We start from the raw sequence: 20,393 nt of genomic DNA on the forward strand, positions 1-20,393 counted from the left end.
TATATGCTAAGATCAAATTCATCAAAGGCCTGTTGGGAGACACATTCTCAAAAAGCATTGATATGTCTACAGAAAGGTATTAATATATTTTCTAATATCAAATTTTAATATTTAAAATTTTCTTGTAGATTTTCCTTAAAATTTTGCTGCCAATATTGTCAAGATGCATGCACATGGCACTGGTTTTATGAAATCACCCTATTAGCAACAGCACTTTGGGACATGCAGGGCAAAGACAGGGCTGGAGTGAAATTAACACAGCGTCAGAAACATAAATATGTTTTTCTTTCTTATTATTGGTTTAATAGGATATAGGAAAGAAAGTTGAAATGATGATGCATGGGAAGATGTATCATTTCAACTTTATTTCCTATTAGCACTGGTTTAAATCAAGCCCTCTCCCTCTACCATGTTGAAATCACTGACATAATGCACAAGCACACCAGGCTATTTTACACAGTTGAAGATAAAGTATTTGATATCTTTGTGGTATCAGAAACCGTGCTCGGGAGAATGGTTTGACTTGTTTGCCTAAAAGCTGTATGACACCGCAAATCAGGAGGACCGTGTTCACAATAAATACAACGGTATGCAATCTGTTAGAAATCACAATTTATTTACTCTATTGAAATTCCCATGAGAAAAAAGTACAGATCAGAATGTGTGGGATGAAGAAAATGTAACCGTGGGTACAAATCTGATTTAAAGAGTGGTCATGACCATTAGGAAATAATAGAATTACATGATGTACAAAAGAGGCCACATGATAAACTTGCTTTCTCACTCTCATACAGTCACATGTACATGCGCACACACACACACACACACACATCCCTTTTTTCATTACTATCATTGATTTTCTAAAACCACTTCTGATCTCAAACCCCAGTAGGGCAAAGCAGAGACTGTTCAATAGCATCCTCATCACAAAAGGCTATCAACAGTCATAGACTCATTTTCTGGAAGTCACTTTCTGGAGAAGATCATGTGGCCTCAACACATTTAATCTCATTACAAAGGTAGAACAAATTCAATCTGCATTAGTTCATGGCACAATCCCATCATGCATCTCAATAAAGGCAAAAAATTCCTCATTATAATCATTAGCACAGACTAATATATGCTTTGAAAGTGGGTCAAGAAGGAGTGCTGAACCAGTTTCAGTATATTATTGTATATTATTTGAATAAAAAGGAAACATTTCATACAAGTGCCTAATATAACTTTCCCAGTTTCTAAGGTGAGTGACTGACAGATAATCAATAAATTCCAGATGTACTTAAGATATATAAAGTGTTGCCCCATACAACAGTACTATGCACTATAAAAACACGCATCCCAAGGTCCAAACTTTAAAGAACATAATAGCGAGACAAACTAGTAAGATCAGGTCACCTTGCCCTTTGTGGCTTTGCTCTGCTTCTGCATGGAAGACTGCTACTAAAACCAGTGAATGGTAATTATGGTGATACTTTGGTGTAGTATTTTAGGGTAAAAATGTGGCATTGTTGACGACTTCAGAATGTATTTACATAATAATAATAATAATAATAATACTTACATTTTTATGATAGTATGATTTATGTTGCTTGGAAACTAGGGTGATTGGTCTGTCAAAATAATTTCCTCAATATTGTACCCTTCCCCTAATTGGTCATATTTACTGTTGTCTAGGAGCTGGCAACTGAAAAAATACTGGGATTGTGCAAAGTTTTTAGCAAAACACAACTGTTTTTATAGCTTGGTGACACAAACTCCATCCTCCGTATCCCAAAACAAAAACATGGAGCTGGGACTACTTTGTCTAGAGAGCAGGAAGATTAGGCGTTAGCTTGTGCCACTCATGGCGATGAGCCTCATATTTTCCTACATTTGATAACACAAAGTGGGGTTTAAAAGTCCCATTTAGTCTTCCTGAGAAAGTGCTGGGAATAAACCTCCTCTTCCTGCGTCCTTTCCCTCCAGCTTCTGCGTCTGGGAGGAAAAAAACAAGGTGAAGTCATTACAGTGTGGAAGGATGCATGCTCAGAGATATTTTGTTTTTTTACCAAATCTGTCAGTGACTCCTCCCTCTCCTCCTTACCTCCCGCTGCAACGCTCTACAGTCCGCCGTAAAGGTGGACCTTAGCGAATGAGATGGTCTCGTCGTAGTCCTTGTGGCCCTTCTCGTAGATGATGTAGATGTACTTCTTGTCCTCTGCGGAGCCGCTGTCCAGTGATGTCATGCAGGAGTAGCCGCTCGCCCCCGCCCATATCTGGACAGCGTTTTCCTCCCAAGTCGTGCCATTGGTCAGAGACCAGCGTAAGGTGAGGTTAACTCCTGAGGGAGACACAAGGTAGAGACAGTGACGTTAATGCAAGAAATCAGAGCTCACTCACTCATAAACACGCACACACACACACAGAACTCATACCAAAATATAACTTTTTTTTTTTAGCATGAAGGAAAACAACAACTACAACAGTCAATAACGCTCAGAGAAGAAGAGATTCTGTTGACCCCCAACTTAAAGGATAACACCGGTGTAATTTAACTTTTTTCCTATCGCCATTAAAGCTCATGAAAAGTCTAAACCCGCTGATGTGTTTGTCACAGTCAGAGGCTGAAGTCATAGGCTGCCATTGTTTTCAAAAATCCCTTATAAACAGCTCAGAGACATGCTGCTGCATTGACTAACACATGTGTAGCATGTGTAGCATGTGTATTGCAGTTTTTCCAAAAATAACGTAATCACGCAGCTAATTATCGTGTTTAATGGGGACTATTTCCACTTTTTCCATTACTGCATGCTGTTATTTACACTGTTATTTTCTGTCCGAATAGAACTAGTTTTGATACGACTGCAATTGCAGTGATTGTGGCCTTATAAAGTCAAGTTAGGAAATTATACAATACATGTGTTATTGAAAATGATGGATTACTTTAGTCAAGTCAGCAGTGTGTCTCTGCGAGCTGTTTGTAATTGTATTTTTGAAAACAACAGGAGCTCATGACTTCTGAGAGGTAAAGCAAACCTGCAGCAGAACAGCCAGTAGTGGCTTCTGACTGCGGTGTTACGCTTCAGAAACAGTCCTTACTGTGCTCAGTGCTGGCTGGGTTGGTGAAGTAGAGCACTCCTTCTTTCTGCAGAGCACCAGCTGCCACCACGGGGTCCACCAGCGCGTGGTCGAATGACACCTGCTCTATGGGCAGGGTCTCTCCGCCGTCGAGGCTGCGCACCACTATGCGACACCGGCAGTGGTAGTTGTTCTGGTTCCGCACATTGATGACGATGCTGCCGTCCCTCATCTCAAACGGCTGCAGGGAGATGGAGAGATGAAGTGAGAGGCGAGTGAGAAACAACTCTCCTGTTTTGTCCCGTGAAGCAATCCACCAGATTTCCCGCAAAATCAGACCCGGTGGCACACAATGCAAAATGCAGTGTGGATGCAGTCAGGATAGAGGCTGCCAATGTTCTCAGTCAATGTCTTTGTTTGTTTATGGTAACAATACTAACGTCTCAAAACTAACGTGGTAATTATCTATTAATGTTAAAATGTTACACGTAGCAGCTTTAAGTGATGCAAGCCTCGTCAGGAAAAGATGTGAGCAACATTGTCTGATTCGCAATATATTTTCATGAACAGCACCAAGTGTACCTGGCACTCGTCAGGTACGAAGTCCAGCTGTTTCTTCTCCTGTTTGTAAGGAATGCTCTTCAGCTCGGCTCCGTTGCGCCAGTTTTTGCCGTGGTCGTCACTCAGGATGCAGAAAACTCCGTCCATATCCACTTTCCCATGCCCGCACACCACCAACCGCCCCTTATGTGGCATGTAGCGCTTCTGTAGTGCGAAGATATGAAGGGACATAGCCTCATCACATAATACACAAAACTGCACAAAGAAAGGGTAAATTTCATTCTAAAAAAAGAAACTGAATTCTGTACAATTGTGGAACTGCGATCAGTGTGAGTGAAGATCTAAAAACAAAACTCAGCAGTCACTTAAAAATCAAACTGTAAATCTCAAATGGGTTTGCTGAACACAGAAATTTGCTATATGTACGAGAACAATTACATGATTCTTAAAATGGCCAACAAACGCCAAGAGGAAAGCATTTTTTTAGTGTTACAAGACGGTATGGGAACGTAAATGCAAAGAGTAAAAACACGCCGACTGACATAGTTAAAATTAAAGGGAAAATTACTGGCGAACCACAAAAGCAGCTCTCTGACATCCTCAACATCTCATTGCATAGCAAAGCAGGAATCATAATTTCACAGAGTGCGTGCCTTCACAGCTCCCACAGAAGGTTTAGGGTCCCAAGAGCTAGCAGGAATCTGTACAAAAAATATTTATAACTTAAGCTATACAGATGCTCACTCTTTGCTATATAGTAATTCTGTTGCTGCGACCATTTCAAATGCACCATTGTATGTACTTATTGCATGTATAGTGATAGGCTAAAGATAACGTTCCACTATAACAGACAATAATCCAATCCAATTTAATCTAATAACAGGGTGATATAACATAACAAGCATCACATGAGGAGAGAGAGGGTCGACAAACAAAAAGCCCAGATAGATGTTTGCATTCTGCAGGTTTAACAAACAGGAAGTGGAAGGTTAAGCTCATTCTTCAAGTTCCAAACATTCCAAATATCATCATATCATATTGATGGTGTGTAGCCAGCATAGATCCTCCTATAGCCAATATAGGCTATTGAAAATATCATGCCAAAATATTTGTCTTATTTTGACAGTATAATGCTGCGGTCTCCCACCTGGATGCCGAAGCCCGGCCCGGGAGCGAAGCTCCTGACTCCCAGCTGGATGGAGAGGTTCTTGGGCGCCGTCCAGCTGACGCCGTCGTCTTTGCTCTCCATCATCATGGTGCTGGACGGGCTGCACTGGTACTTGTGGAAGCACATGGAGTAGACCAGTATCACCGACCTAGTCTCCTCGTCCACCACAACCGCGCCCAGGTTCATGCCGTCCACCCTCACTCCGTCATTTTCGATAAAGGAAATGGGCGACCAGGTGGCTCCTGGAAGGATGGATCCACACAAAACATCAAGTGAGTTTGGTTGTTTTTGACTGATTGATTGATTAGTTTATTGAAGTGTCATACACACAAGGTGCCCAGCACACACAGACTTACATGACACTGCCAAGTAGTTACATGGATGTACAGCATCATAACAAAGAAACAGATTCAGCAAACTCAGATATCACACAAACACAACATTCTGCCTTTTCCCCCCATGCTTTACGAATTAAGCGTTATGGAAACTACCCTTTCTAAAACATAGTTCAAGTTTTTCATAATCATCTAGCCAAAAGAAATTCATAGAAACAGAAGCCATTTTGCTATACAACACACTTCTTAGATCAACATATGCCGGACAGTAGAACATTAAATGAATTACATTCTCAGTTTCTCCCAAATCACAAAGTAGACATGTTCCTTCAAGGAATAACCTAGCTTTTATTTCCTGCACGTCACACCTGTATTCCCCATGTTTTAACTGAATTTTTGCTAATGTACAGTGTTGTATGTTGTTTGTTTGCAACTTCTGTTTTTGTCGTGATGCTGCTTTCTGTTATAAAGAATATATTAGACATTTAACAATATAATAAAACTGTGGTACAAGAAAAATCACACTTTTCATTGTTGAGCAATAAAAAATGAGTCAAGATAGCAGTTTTGGTTATGACTGATTACCATCAGGTAGCAATATTCAGAATTTAAAAGTACAGTTTGATGCCAAAGTAGCTACAAATTGTCCTCACTATCTATTTAACTCTTTTCATCAAGGAAAAAACCAGGAAACTATCCTCAACGTAAGTAATCATGGTCTATTGTGTTGATTTTTAATCCATTTTTGAGTGACAATATTTCATTGTGAATATATTTAATTGTTTTGTGAATGCAGCATATATTTCCACTCCCAAATGTGCATCTGTTCAGCGCCACACTTTCTCTCTCTTTGTGTGTGGGGGTGTATGAGTGTGTGTTTTGTGTGTATACTTTTTGTTTGTCTCTCATGTGACTGTCCAGTTGGCCTACCTTTGTCTGTGGATCGTCTCACTGCGATGAACTTTGTTCCTATGTCTCTGGACGACTCCTTCCTGGCCTCGGCGAAGGCCAGCAGGCTTCCAGTGGGGGTGAAGGTGAGCAGGGGGATCCTATAGGTGTTCACCTCGGCCCATCCGCTCCCCCACAGCAGCTGCTCATCATACAACAGAGGTTCAATCTGAGGGAGAGACAGATGGAGGGAGACAGAAAATGAGGAGCGGGACCTTCTATCTTAAGTTTTCACAGTGTTTTATTCCATTACCTAAAATACTGTTTTATTCTTTTTATTGTCTTTTATTTATGTTTTACTTTGCTCTTGCCTATGCTGTATTTCTTATCTTGTAAAGCACTTTGTAACCTTGTTTCAAAAGGCGCTATACAAATCAAGTTGTTTATTATTATTACTATTATTATGGAGAGAAAGACAGACAGGCTGACTCGCAGGCTTAGGGGAGGGAATAGGAGTTTTAACCTTGCCAACCTAGAGCAACAACCATGTTAGGGAAGTGGAAACTCAGGCTAAACAAGAGAAATAACTGCAGCATGTGACCAGCAGAGAGAAATATGATGAAGTGATGATGTTATCTCGACACAGGAAGAGATGGCCTGTTTGTCGCCAAACCTCAACAACAACAACAGGCGGAAGCTAAACCTGAAAGCAATACTGCGGTCATTTGAAAATGCGACAACACGCATCACCAGGAGCTGGGGAAGACTCACTGTACCTGTTTCAAGGCGGTGCAAACACAGGGAAGCAGCGCAGCACACACAAGTAATGTCAGCGCAGCACGGCGGCCTCTTGTTCCCATATTAGATCCAGATCCAACTCCTGCCAACATCGACTTGACTCCGTCAAATGAAGCTGAAATGAAGCGATGGGTTTCAAAAGAAAAGCAGAGAGAGACAGAGAGAGAGAGAGAGAGAGATACAGTTGAAAACACTCCGATCTCTCTGCTGCTGAGCTGAGCGCATCCACTCGGCTAATATTTCGATCATATGACCAAGGTGGGCGGTCACATGACTCTGTCGTCACAGGTCGGAGTCAAAAATGAAACCTTGAAAATGTTAGACAGTATTAGACATATTGAGATAAAATGTTAACGTTGCACATACTTTATGTTTTTTGCCGCTGTAATGTATTTCCCCCCTGCTGAAAAAAACATCTTGTAGTAAAGACTTCCAGCGCCTTTCAGCTGGAACGAAAATGTTTTTCCACTGTATGAATTGCAGTAGATCTGGATAATTATTGTCAGTATTTAAGTGCAATTCATGGGCAATTCAATTTCCCATATTTTTTTGATGTCTCATAAAAAGACAACGTGTAGCCACTTTGTCTTTTTATGAGACATAAACAAATTACCGCCTTTATCCACATGGGGGCAGACTTTGCAACACACACACACACACACACACACACACACACCAGCAGCTGCTGTAATTTAGGTGAGCCATGTTACTGTATGTGACTCAGTTTAGGTCAGTAACACAAAGTAAAACTACATTTAAATACCTGTTTAGAATTAAATCTTATTAATATCAAATGTAACAGCAAACAGCAAAAAAATGTCCACATTTCCACAGAAGGAAATTAATTTGTGGCTGTGTGCGTGCATGTGTGTGTGTGTGTGTGTGTGTGTGTGTGTGTGTGTGTGTGTGTGTCCCCTGTTTGACCCCCTGAATCCACAGCCAAGGCATGAGTTAATGTGTGACAGTTCCAGTAAAACTGCCAGTCCAAAACATAATGCCAATAAAATACCAATATGTCATGAAAAAGTTTATGAGGCTGATTTGTTATCCATCATGATGACAGTGCTTCTTTTTGTGATGACTATGTTGACTATAGCAGAAATCCCACCCATAAAAACCAAGACCCAATTTGCATAGCCAATTCAATTCAATTCAATTCAATTCAATTCAATTCAATTCAATTCAATTCAATTCAGTTCAATTCAGTTCAATTCAGTTCATATGAGCTTTATTGGCATTCAAGTATCTGTTAAAGTATTAAAGTATCTGTTGCCAAAGCAAAAAAGTGATTAAAAAAGTAGCAATAATAACTAAAGAAAAATGTGTCAGTTCTTCCAGCAGGTCTTCCTCTCAGGTTTTCACCAGATGTTACATACAGGTGTTCAGGGTGGAGTTTTTCAAAATGACACATGTTTTGGAGAAATAGGTTGCTCTGACATTTTCATGCCTATAGTGCCAGGTCAATTCACAATAAGGCTCTGCATATAGATAATGGCTGCACTTGGGTGACCTAACACCCTTCACACTCTTTCTAGTGTTGTCTCTGCTGGGTTGGGAACCACAGACCGCATTCCAACAGTCATGAGGCAGGGCTGATCTGAGTCACACGCTGAGAGAGAGAGAGAGAGAGAGAGAGAGAGAGAGAGAGAGAGAGCAGGGAAAAGAAGGGGAGAAACTACAGTGTGAAATGAAAGTACACGAGAGTCTGTGTGTGCTGTGTCCGCTTCCAAGACGACTATGTGTGGAATTGATGGGGAGGATGGAGTTGTATTTTCAGTGAGGAAGGGTGACCAGGAAGGGAATACAATTATTACAGCACCGTTAAAGTGAGTGGGACTTTGATGGACCTTCAGCTGAAGTGCAGGTAGGATGTGTTTAATTGTGTAAAACATGGACTTTCATGCTTAGTCATGGCATTTTTGATTCAAAGGCTTCAGTTTAGATACTTCTGAAGGCACCTATGCTGAAACGTAGAGTAGCCATAGGAAAATAAAGGCTTTTTTAAAACTTTTCCCTATGAAAGAATAATGCCCTGGCTTGTTCTTCTTCTTTATTTTACCCTTGACTCCAATGACAACTGTTTTTAGCAAACAGTTTTTAACAGTTTGGAGAGGCATAAAACAGAAATGCTTCAACATGCTGGCTTCAGTTTAACTTTTGGACATAAAGTTGTTGAGTTCCCTTTTAGAAATTGCACCTGAAATCAGACACAGCCTATAGAAGAAATGAAACGTCTCTAGTCAGCTTTAGTTACAAAATAGGTTTGTCACAATGTGCTTTACAGAGCTAGAAAGGCCATAAATACAGACAACAACAAGAGAAAACAAACACAATTTTAAGATATGAGGCTGGCGTTGTGAGCTGTGAGACATTTTAACGAAGTGCAGTTTCCTCTTTCTAGTAATGAAACACTAAACATGCTGCTGATGTGCAGACCCAGCTGCCTTTTGCTTCTCGTGTGTGTACGCTGTGTAATTTCCCCCCCCTCACTCTTGAACAGGTGCAGTGTGGATTATTTATAGGAGAGGAAGTGAGAATGAGAGAGTACAGAGAGAGAGAGAGAGAGAGAGCATGAGAGAAGGTGTGTGTGTAAGAGAAAGAGAGAGAGAGAGAGAGAGCATGAGAGAAGGTGTGTGTGTAAGAGAGAGAGAGAGAGAGAGAGAGAGAGAGAGAAAGAGAAAGAGGTTAGAAGGGAACGAAGGAGACAACTTGACATCACTGCAGACTGAATTTTCACACTTCCATGCCAAAATGCGGCTCCATCACAGGCAGGCAGGCGAGAGAGCGAGATGGAAAAAGACCTAGAGTGCTACGGTTCTGTCTGCATGTAGCTTTTCTTTAGTTTTTTTTACCCCTCCACTCTCTTTCTTTCACAGAGTGTTAGGCTGTTGAAAGGAGCAGAGGAAGTGTGCTGCGTACGCTGAGCAGAAGAGGAGGGTCCGGTCCCAGTCGAGGTGCAGTATATCTCTCTCATGGCTAGAGATACTCCTTATCCTCTTTAAACAGAAGCTGCTTCAGTTAGCTGCCCATTATAAGGTGAAGACCAAGTCCTCAAAAAATGACATTCTGCTATTCACTTTAATGGTAATCTGTAACAGCTCGTAAAAACGAAACTGCATCATGTCATTGTTTATTCTAGTCCTCTAAATTTAGCCTGTTTGTGCTGCCTGTGTGAGCAGATAGCAGCATGACCGGAACTCAGCGGTGATCTCTGAAAGGAGAAGTGATCTAAGGTTTCCTGCTCATTTTGAAAACCGGGGACTTTTTCCACAGCCTCTCTTGAGCCACTGCACCCTAAATTAAACCCTAGTAGCCATGTTTGTGATATAGATAAAGGCTATGGTTCCTCTAAGAAAGGGGTTACAGCCATTTGGTGTGATGTGCTGTTTCTTGGCGTGTGATATCTCTAACTCTGTCTCTTATAAAACACAACCAAAGGAGTAAACGTTTAGCTTCATGTCTGCTTGTTTCACTGAGCAAGCAGATACTAACATGTCAACTTCCTCTATCAGTCGCTCCATCATCCTGTCATGGCAACATCCTGTGTCACATCTTAACCTGCAGATCTGAGTGATGAATACTGCTATCATAGTGTTACTTAGGGTTGTCTTCCTCCACAGCTACAGTAGCCTATATTGCACAGTCATATATTACAGTCATTAGGTTATCAAAGTGACCGCAGGCATTCATTTCTTCTGTGAGACTGTTGTTTCTAATGGGAATGTGTAGTTGTCACATGAAGAACTAAGATCTCTCTTTTTTTTAAAACTTGGATTGAAAGTTTACATGGATGTATAAGTGTTGACAGGTTTCACGGCCTTATAGGGCTCACCGAAACTTTTGAAAACCAGTTGCATACTTTCAGAAATCACAAATAGTCTGCAGCGTATCACACAACACACACCCTTTGTCTCCACTCCACCGCCACCAAGAAAAAAATCCTGCGTGAATTAAATTGTTCTGATTGATATTCTCTAATCTGATACACTCCTCCTTCCATCAGGATCTGGTTTTCTCTGCCATGATGGAGGACAAGAACGGGCATTGCAACGTGATGGAGGAGAGCGAAGTCGATGTTCAACCCAGGCGAGCCAAGCCTTCACCGCAGGCCAACAACAGACCGAAATGGTCCAATGGTAAGAGTGCTGTGGCATATCAGTGGAATATCATAAAGTTTTTATTTGCTTAACCGTACTGCACAAAGGTCTACTTTTATTAAGCCTCTCAGAGTGGGATACTGTGGATCATTTAACATTTATTTAGACACATATGTCACATGCAGGTTCAAGGTTCAAGACAGCTGTGTAAGGTAGGCTACAGTAAAAGTCAGCCATAAAAATCTGTAAATAAAATGATGAAGCAAAATAAAAAGACAAAGACAGTACAGAATGTGTTATATAAATGAGATGATCAAGAGGAACTGAGCCTCTATGCTTCAAGCTAGGATTTAACCAACATGGGTCTTTGAAGGCTGATACCAATACCAATACCGATGTTTTTGTATCGAAGCTGCTGACAGCTGATATTTTGTGCCAATGTTCAATATCTTTACATTTTTAACATTTTCATGGTGACACATCCAAGAATTAAGTGTTTCCCCCCAAAAAAACGTATTGTTGTCAGGGTGTAAAATCATCCGAAACAGCATTTAGACCATCATGGGACACAAAAACTCTCCACTGAAACACAGACTAATTAAATTCTTTTAGTGTTAGCTGCTCTTTCATGCAGGGTGACCCACTGCACCTATTCAATGGCAGAGAAATTCTACCTTTAAATGAAGAATTCATTTACAAAAAACACTATTGCACAATTAAATGGATGGTTTTACAGACAGTTTTTATGAATCTGTGCTCAGGGAGAAATCTCCATCATATCAGCAGCAGACGACACTAACTGGCCGAAACTTGATATTTAATAAAAGGCCAATATCGGCAACCATATAGCAACAAACTAATTTATCAGTCTAACCTCACTTCAAGTTTCTGGGAACAGTAATACAGAGCAGGGATTACGTGCCAAATCACATGAGCATGTAAGCTACACTTCACAGTGACCTAAGGGCCTCCTCCAGACTTCTTCACATTTTGGAACTTTATCTGGAAACAGTCATGCGTGATTATCTTCACCAGTCACAATGCAAGTCACACTTTCACTGTCATTTTGTACGGGTCATTTTGTTTCTCCTCCATTGCCTCGGAAAACCAACAATTTGCCTGCAAGGCCTGTTTAACAAATTCCAAATCTTTAGTTTGTGTCACTAGAGACTTGTACAAAGGGGAAGAGAACAGCACTGCTTTCCTAAATTACTTTATGAAGCGTCTATAACTTCTACAGCACCATGGCTCCAATTCAGAGAAGCATCATCATCATCATTTCAAACACAACAGACATGTAAAGACTTGAATGAGAGGGAGATTGTTTAATGTCTTCACTGGCTTCCCTGGTTTTGTCCTTGTTTTTAGTTTCCCGTCTGGTGTGGTTGGCAGCACAGAGTCACTTCTCTTGTTGCCAGACAGTGTTGCTTTCTATTCTCCTTTCAAGCCTTCTTCTTCTTCTTCTTCTTCTTCTTCTTCTTCTTCTTCTTCTTCTTTTTTGTCACTTTCTATCTAACATCCTGAAATAGTTTTTCAGACAACCGCGCCTCTGCCAGACTCATAATTCTCTCATTGTGTTTCCTTTTTAGGCATTTAGCTCATACTCTTATCAGAGCGACTTACAATGAGTGAGCGAGTAGAAAGTCTCTCTCTCTTTCTCTCTCTCTCTTCCTCTCTCCTTCTCTTTCTCTGTCTCTTGCCCTTCTATTGAATGTATGTTCCCTCTTGAATCTATGTTTCTTATATACCAGTGCTTGATACATTTATCAGCTAAAGTAATAAAATTCATATTCATTTCTCTGTCTGCCTCTCTCGCTCTCTCTCTCTTTCTCTCTCTCGCTCTCTCTCTCTCTGTCTCTCTCTCTTTCTCTCTCTCTCTCTTTCTCTCTCTCGCTCTCTCTCTCTCTGTCTCTCTCTCTCTCTCTCTCTCTCTCAGGTCAGTGTGTGCTGGCAGTGCCTAGCTACTCCGCACTAAACCCCAGCTTTGATCTGTCCCTGTGCCGCACCTTACTGGAGAGGGATGGCTTCCAGGTCAACACACACACACACACACACACACACACACACACACACACCACCAATTAAATCAATAAACCAGAGATTCATAAAGACTGCATTCCATTAGAAAAAAAGAAGCACACATACCCTTGTTAAAGCACTTTACTCTGTACAGTTACATAATAGTGGCACTGATGCTATTTTGTTTCTTTAATATGATTCAATTTCACAGATTTCTATATTACAGTATCTTGTATTGTGATTTATTTATGTTAATTTCATTTTGTTTCATCATATCATCATTAGATTCCAGTCGGGGACTTCGAGGCTCCTTTGAAGTCGGCTCTGGACGTTCCCTCCGTCCGCAGATTCATGGTCTTCAACTCCGCCCTCTTCCATTTCATAATGGCACCAGTACGCTCACCCCACTCTCTACATCTGTCTCTAACCCGAACTAAGCCTAACCCTAACCATGCATCATTCAGTCTACTGTTATATCACTTTCTACCTCTCCATCCCTCTATAGTTTTAACTCTCTCACTACCTCTGTTTCATTTCTCTCTCATTCTTTTAAGACTTCTTAAAAGACTTGCACATACTCATAAGTAGTGTGCTCAAATTCTAGGATCCAAAGATAATAATTGCATGTTATCATCACAAGTAAAACAATCCTATTACTGTGGGGGCTGCAAATTCGCTGCTGCAAAATGACTACAGATGGGAGCCAAGACTTAGACAATTTACCTGTTAAAAGATGAGAACATGGACACCAAAGTCATCCATGTGTCCCCAGTAGATCATTGGCTCCACTGCTCCATGCTATTTAGCATAAAACATGTTGAGTGATCGTAGGCGACTAGCATTATAACTAACATTATACAAGTAAGAAGACTGACCTTTTAGTAATAAAAGTAATAAAAGTTTGTCATTATATGGCCTGTAGACTCCTACATTTAAAGAATGCAAGATCATTAACTGATATATAGCTGATGCAGCCAGTTTTATTTTTGCAACTATTTCAGGTGAGCAACCACGTATTCTTTTTATTTTTTTGTCTCCCATCACCCACCACCTTCATCTCCTATGAAAACAGGGAAAGTAGTCCCTGCTGGTTCAAAACAGTACGCTATTTTTATATCATATTTTGTTTATATTTTACTAATCTCTTAAACAAAACTGCCAGACTTGGCTGTATCTCATTCATATCATCAGGATTACTTATCGTTTAGCTTTAGAGCTGCTACAAGTTCTCATTTTCTCTCTTTTGGGGTAGTCAGTAGTCTCCTTCTATCGCTCAACATGGTGCATGCTAAAGTGTTAGCATGGAGCACTGTAGCAAACAATCTATCGGGGACACAAGGATGATTTTGGTGTCTTTGTTCTCATCACTGCTTGGCCAAACACCCTAAAACCCTAAAGCCGAGCCCAGTATGTATTCACAGCCTCTGTCTCCCTGCCTCCAGGTGTTGTATGTGGTGGTGTGGTGTGCCGTGTTCTCCACCCTCCACGTCTACATGACCGTCACCGACTACTGGGTCCTCTGTCTCTCCGTCAGCCTGATCTCCATCTTCCTCACCACGGCCGTCATCTTCGTCCTGCACCACAGTAACAAGGAGGTGAGGCGCTCTGTGTGATGTTGGTGAGAACCGTGGTGACAAATATGACACTTTGAGACAATATATTGAAACTAAACTGTCTAACTAATCTGCAGGAACTGACATTTATGATAATTCATTATTAGTCCCAGCTGGGTGGGTTTTAACCAGTTTGGCAAGGAATGTAGGGGACTTTGGATTTTGAACTTACACAGAAAATCAAAGCAGAACTGACTGTCCTCTGTGTCACTGTGCTGAATCCTGTGAGTCAACAGTTGCATCATTTCATGGAGATTGCTCTAAAATCCCCTACTGTAGTCCTTTATTCAATGTTGATATAAGTAGCGTAATAAATAGGGATGGGATGATATGCTTATCTCACGAAACGATTCGATGCAACCACGATCCAATGTAATAAATAAAAGTTCAATGACAACAAAGTCTGTGCAGAATTCTGTTTATTTCTGAGCCACAAATCTTTCTAGCGATGGCATTGGCTCGCTAGAATGTAAACAACAATTTAAAAATGCCATTACAAAGTGACAATAATATAATTTGGATGGAGAGCTTGTGAAACTGCGATGGGCAAGCCGTCTCATTTGTGATTACTACAGCAGAACAAAACAGAGCTAATATCGCGATTCATTTTTCTGCCCCACATTTTTGTATCGCAATATATTGAATTTCAATATATATCGTCCCATCCCTAGTAATAAGTATAAACCTCTGATTAAATGACTGATTCTTAAACTTCTGCCTGTGTCCGGTCAGATCAACATAAACCTCGACGTTCGGCTAATCCAGGTGAATGAGAGGATGGTGAAGCACAAGCTGCTGGTGGGCGTGGTCGACTGGGTTCAGAACTGCACCGGAAAACTGCAGGTACTTCCTCTAAAACCCAGTGAAGCACTAATACTGTGGCAAGACCCCGTCCAATGGCTGCTTAGCCTGAGGAGACGGGCTCCTGTATCTCTGCTGTGTTGTTAATCATGTTTTAAGTATAGACTTTTACGTGAAGTGACATAAACAAATAATTCTTCATAATCAGTATCAGTTTTACATAGGTCACATTAAACATAAAATATACATAAAACATAAAATTAGTATTCAAATTAGTATTCATAGTATTCCCAAGATGCCACATGCCACATTTCCTGCCAATATGGTGCTTTACCACACACAGCTTTACACACACAGCTTATTGGCTGTGGCTGTCATTTGATTATAATCACATGCTAATTTATTACAATCATCATATCTTCCTACCAAGATGGCCATGTGGTGATGTAACAGAATACTATGAATAGAAACAAATTAAAAGTAGAAATTCTTTTAGCGGTAATATGTATAAGAAAGTAGTATATAAGTAGCATATACAAAAAAAGCCTAACCTCTTTTTAGGTCTCTTTCTTTTCTCTATTGGAACCTGACATATTTCACTGACACAAAGTTATGGACGTCAGTAACAGAAAAAAAATAAACAGAAATATTTACAGACGTAGAGAATATTCCAAGGATCCGCAAGGAAAAACGAAAATGAAAAAAGCTGTACAGCTGGAATGGTAAATGCTCTATAGGGCTTGTAATGAAATCTCTACCAGGCTGTTAATTATGCAGAAGTAAAGACGTTTATGTGAAGTAATACATAATTAATGTGCTTGTAATAAAATTCACGAGTCCAAGGGCAAATTCAAACTGTACTGCAGACTCTAGTGCAGTGGCCACCAACCTTTTCCAGGCCAAGATCACTTCTCATATCCAAATATAGGCCAAGATCTACCGTTCAGAAATATAAGAAATAAAAGCCCACAGATGTTTAAATGCTGAATAATACTGCCGCTTTTCTTTTTCCACCAGTCCATTTTAACAATTTTAATTCCGACTATTGTATGCTTTGTCAAGGCACAGTATGAACTGAAATACCCTCACCTTCTCTCAAAATCAGCCTAGAAGGCCGAAATTAAAATATGAATGACTGCAATACATTAAATGCAGTTTATTTTTACTAGGTAAAGAGAGCAACATAAATCTTTCCACTGAACCATATGCCACATGACAACAAAAGGGAAATAAACAAGCAATTAGGTACTATACACAGTATTTCACTCCAAACTATGCAAAACCTCCCCAAAGTCAGTGTGATGGCTGTGACTGCACACTATCAGTCAGTGCTCTGTAGTTGGGCTCATAGTTAGAGACACCTAGTCTCACACAGTTAGTAAGGTGCCTGTCAGTCAGGCGAGTCCTGTGCTTTGTTTTGATTAATTTCATCTGTGAAAAGACCATCTCACAGAGATAAGTGGAGCCAAAGTAGGCTTTCACTTTCAGTGCACAGGAGGAGAGGAGAGGAAATGTTTCCCTGCTCACAAGTCCCCAAAAGTTGCTGTCCTTTGCCCTGGCTTGCATTTCAATATCACTTTGCAGTTCAATTATTTCCACGTCCACTCCATTTGGTAAGGAAAATGCATCCTGCAACTTGACAGATACGGTGTCAGTGTCAATGGGAAGAAATGGATTTGTGATGAATTTGACAATGTCCTCCATGACATGCATTTCCTGAAAACACCTGTCAAATTCAGCTGCCACTTTATCCAAATGGGCACTTTTGCCGTTCATTACTAATGCACTATAATAATGAAATGAACGGCAAATTAAACAAATTGGCTTTAGCAGGCAACTAATGCATTTGTGTTGTTGCATCCATCTCTCTCTCTCTCTCTCTCTCTCTCTCTCTCTCCGTCAGCTGTACTGTGTGTATTGGGACATGGCCCGCTGTTTGAGGACACTGACTGAAACTCTAGAGGAGAGGAGTTCTGTGGCGAACGAGACCCAGGTGAGTGAGTAGAGTACATCTGTCGCTTTGTTTGTTCTGCTGCTCTATTGATTTTTGTGTGTGCCCATGTTAGTGTCCCCTTGAAATCAATAGAAACTGAATTCTCTGAACTGTTGAGAGGATTTTGTTTTTTTCCCAGAGTTGATTTAATAGAAACCGGACAAACAGAAGTTATAGCCTGACTTACTCTTTGAAGAGTAATATTATGTTTCGTAGCATTTGGAAGGAATTTAAAATGATCCCATCGCACTCTTTTACCAGAAGAAACTGAAGAAGCGAATGTCCCATCTGGTCCTTGTGACCGAGGTAGCGGCTGCTGACCCTGAGGTCGGGGGGTCAGAGGTCGAGGAGGGCCCAGAGGAGGAGAGGCCTCTGCTGCTGGGTAATGAGGAGGCGGGGCGCAGTACCTCATCCAGCCAGCGGGAAGACTCCAAAATCACCACCAGCTACAGCCTCATCCCTGACACAGCGCTACCTGCTCAGGTGGGAGACCCGGGATACTTAATGTCACTTTAATGAAATGAAATAATGCTTCAAGGCTTCTTAGGCCTGTTTCTCTGGGCACAGCAGAGCGAACCCACCTGACATTGATCCACCATTCATTGATATGAATGGTGGAGCCAGAGCATCATAAATGGTATGCAGCATGCACAATGAATGAGGATAAGAGATTCTCTTGTGAGCTGATGATCTATTCATTTTGTCCTATGTGTAAAAAGTAGGGTTCGACGGATATGTTCAGATGTTCAGTCGTTATATTTTGTGCCGATATTCAATATCTCCAAATTTGATTTTAATACCAAGACATTACAGGTATTCAGTGTTTCCCCGAGAATTTTATTCTTATCAGGTGGAAAAGCCTCTGAAACAGCATTTAGACACTAAAACTCTTAATGGAAACTCACAGTACAAATGATATTAATTTAGGTGGATTAGCAGCTCCTTAAGGCAGGGTGACCCACTTCATCTATTTAAAGGTAGAGAAAATTCTGGGCTTCATTACTACCTTTAAATGGAGAATTATTTTACAAAAAAAAACCACACACACACAATTTAACAATTAAATGAATAAATAAAATGTGTAAAGAAACAAAAATTTGAATCCAAAGTTTTCAGACTGTTTTTATATAGCTGTGGTCAGGGAGGAATTTCCATCATATTGACAGTGGACAACATGACTGAGATCATCCTCAGTGTAAATACGTCAAATGAAATCTAAACACCTAAAAAGAGAAATGAGTCAAGGTGTGGTGCAGTGTCAGAACACACACACCTCCTCAGCAGTACAGCCACTTCTTCATTTGTTATCAACCCTGTGTGCTGAATATTGTCTATTGCTTATTCTTAAAAAAACAAAAAGAGTAGTAGAAGTATCTATATTTTGAATTAAGACATTGTTAAAGTGATTCAAAAAAAGGGGGATTATCCACACAATGGATTAAAGCTCCTTTCTAAAAACTTTTATTCAATATAGTGCAACGTTTCGACCATAGGGTCAGTGTGCGGATAATCCCCCTTTTTTGAATCACTATTGCTTATCCTTGCCATGAGTTTTAGTACTGTGAGAAACACAGACTGTACTCTACCTTGATGCGAAAATACCTTTCATTCAGTCATTACATTACATTACATTATGTCATTTAGACTTACAATAAGTGCATGTTGTCAACAGTAGTCAAACCAACTGTATATCACAGTCTTTAATAGGAATAAGTAGCATTTGTAGGGTTTTTTGAATTTTTTTTTATTATTAAGAGTAGACGGGGAAGAAGATCGTTGCATGATAGGTCAATTCAAGTGGGGTTATAATAATAATAACAATAATAATAATAAACTTTATTTGTATAGCACCTTTCATACAAGAAATGCAGCTCAAAGTGCTTTACAACAAAGAAATTACATGCACCAAGTGCTTCACATAAAACTTGATAATGATAGTGAGAATAAGATAAAGAGGAGAATAGAATACATAAAATGCATCTTCACATGAAAATAGACATAGATACTAGAGGAAAATAGACTACACACTAGAGGAAAATACTTTCAATACCATCAATAAATGTCATTCTCCATATAGACACACTGATGTCGACTTACACTCACGATAAGAACGTCTTACCGAAGCCCAGGTGTGTGTTTCATATGCGACCTGACTGTGTTCCTGCAGGCCAAAGCCCACCAGCTGCTCATGACCTACAGTGCAGCGTATGTGAAGCTGCTGGTGTCCGAGCGTCTGTCCGGCCCGTCAAGCCACCACCTGCGGCCCCGGAGGAACCACTGCAGCACCGCCTCCCTCTGCCTCTGCCAGCACATCAGAACCAAGATCCTCCGATAAGAGACGCTGGGAAACTCGGTACAAGAAACTGGGCGGGGGACTGGGACTATTTTTGTTATCCAGGAAAATGTCCATACTTTTGATCAGAACTGCACAACAGTTACACATGTTGATATATGGGTTAAATGCCTTGCTCAAGGGCACAAGGACAAAAGGAAAGACTGGAGGGAGCCGTGTTACCTGTGCAGAGATTCGAACCCTTCACCCTCTGCTCTCTCAAGTCTGCTTCTCCAACCTTCATGCTTCCCTTTTCACACCCGCTCTGTGTTTGTACCTCCTGGATCGTCACCCATCTTTTCCCCCCAAAATGACTGCACACCCAACACTCTCACACTGACAACACAGGTTCATTCCAGTTGCTGTACAAACAATACAATATTTGTGTATCTCTTGCGTACATGACAATCATGGTTAAAGTCACCGGCTGTTTTAAATTATTTTGTACAAATAATAAATAGAGTCTAGATTCTTGTGATTTGTCCTTTGCAAGTGTTTCTGCAGTATGTGTGTCCTTATGGTGGCGTTGATGGTTGACTTGGAGGATCCGGAGTGACAAAGCGATTTGTAGGAATAGAAAGTGAAGGCATGAGAGAGAGAGAGAGAGAGAGAGAGAGAGAGAGAGAGAGAGAGAGAGAGAGAGAGACCCATTGATGCAGATGTGTAATGAAGCTGAAAGGGGTTAACATGAATCACTGGCTTTGTTTTCCTGGCTACATCATCTCAAATGT

The 20,393-nt window shown here is 40.6% G+C and overlaps 2 protein-coding genes across 5 annotated transcripts; one reads left to right on the forward strand and one right to left on the reverse strand.

Moving 5' to 3' along the window:
• Positions 1 to 597: 597 nt before the first annotated feature.
• Positions 598 to 6,998, reverse strand: neu1 (neuraminidase 1). Its single transcript, XM_078290566.1, has 7 exons — positions 6,786 to 6,998; positions 6,052 to 6,238; positions 4,766 to 5,028; positions 3,640 to 3,822; positions 3,079 to 3,298; positions 2,084 to 2,320; positions 598 to 1,974 (listed from the first exon to the last, which is right to left on the reverse strand). The coding sequence occupies exons 1-6, from the start codon at positions 6,897 to 6,899 to the stop codon at positions 2,100 to 2,102; spliced, it is 1,188 nt and encodes a 395-aa protein (XP_078146692.1). The 5' UTR covers positions 6,900 to 6,998; the 3' UTR covers positions 598 to 1,974; positions 2,084 to 2,099.
• Positions 6,999 to 8,454: 1,456 nt separating this feature from the next.
• tmem268 (transmembrane protein 268) lies at positions 8,455 to 20,136 on the forward strand. Of its 4 annotated transcripts, none has more exons than XM_078290295.1 (10): positions 8,455 to 8,671; positions 9,692 to 9,761; positions 10,811 to 10,943; positions 12,841 to 12,935; positions 13,209 to 13,316; positions 14,366 to 14,518; positions 15,269 to 15,379; positions 17,241 to 17,330; positions 17,592 to 17,813; positions 19,498 to 20,136. In XM_078290295.1, the coding sequence occupies exons 3-10, from the start codon at positions 10,829 to 10,831 to the stop codon at positions 19,663 to 19,665; spliced, it is 1,062 nt and encodes a 353-aa protein (XP_078146421.1). In that variant the 5' UTR covers positions 8,455 to 8,671; positions 9,692 to 9,761; positions 10,811 to 10,828; the 3' UTR covers positions 19,666 to 20,136. The 4 variants fall into 4 exon arrangements, with proteins under 4 accessions (XP_078146421.1, XP_078146420.1, XP_071754512.2 ...); XM_078290294.1 differs by having other exon boundaries at positions 8,455 to 8,665; positions 9,684 to 9,761; XM_071898411.2 differs by lacking the exon at positions 8,455 to 8,671 and having other exon boundaries at positions 9,410 to 9,761.
• Positions 20,137 to 20,393: the final 257 nt, after the last annotated feature.

This window comes from Centroberyx gerrardi, chromosome 19 (genome assembly GCF_048128805.1).
Source record: "Centroberyx gerrardi isolate f3 chromosome 19, fCenGer3.hap1.cur.20231027, whole genome shotgun sequence".
Lineage (NCBI taxonomy): Eukaryota > Metazoa > Chordata > Actinopteri > Beryciformes > Berycidae > Centroberyx > Centroberyx gerrardi.

Excerpts from the sequence above, each read along its gene's own strand:
- tmem268 (XM_078290295.1), top strand. The coding sequence starts at position 10,829 with ATGATGGAGGACAAGAACGGGCATTGCAACGTGATGGAGGAGAGCGAA. Across the intron at positions 10,944-12,840 it reads CAGACCGAAATGGTCCAATG|GTCAGTGTGTGCTGGCAGTG; the intron begins GTAAGAGTGCTG and ends TCTCTCTCTCAG. Across the intron at positions 15,380-17,240 it reads ACTGCACCGGAAAACTGCAG|CTGTACTGTGTGTATTGGGA; the intron begins GTACTTCCTCTA and ends TCTCTCCGTCAG.
- neu1 (XM_078290566.1), bottom strand. The coding sequence starts at position 6,899 with ATGTTGGCAGGAGTTGGATCTGGATCTAATATGGGAACAAGAGGCCGC. Across the intron at positions 6,239-6,785 it reads TTTGCACCGCCTTGAAACAG|ATTGAACCTCTGTTGTATGA; the intron begins GTACAGTGAGTC and ends TCTCTCCCTCAG. Across the intron at positions 3,823-4,765 it reads GGCCGGGCTTCGGCATCCAG|AAGCGCTACATGCCACATAA; the intron begins GTGGGAGACCGC and ends TTCGCACTACAG.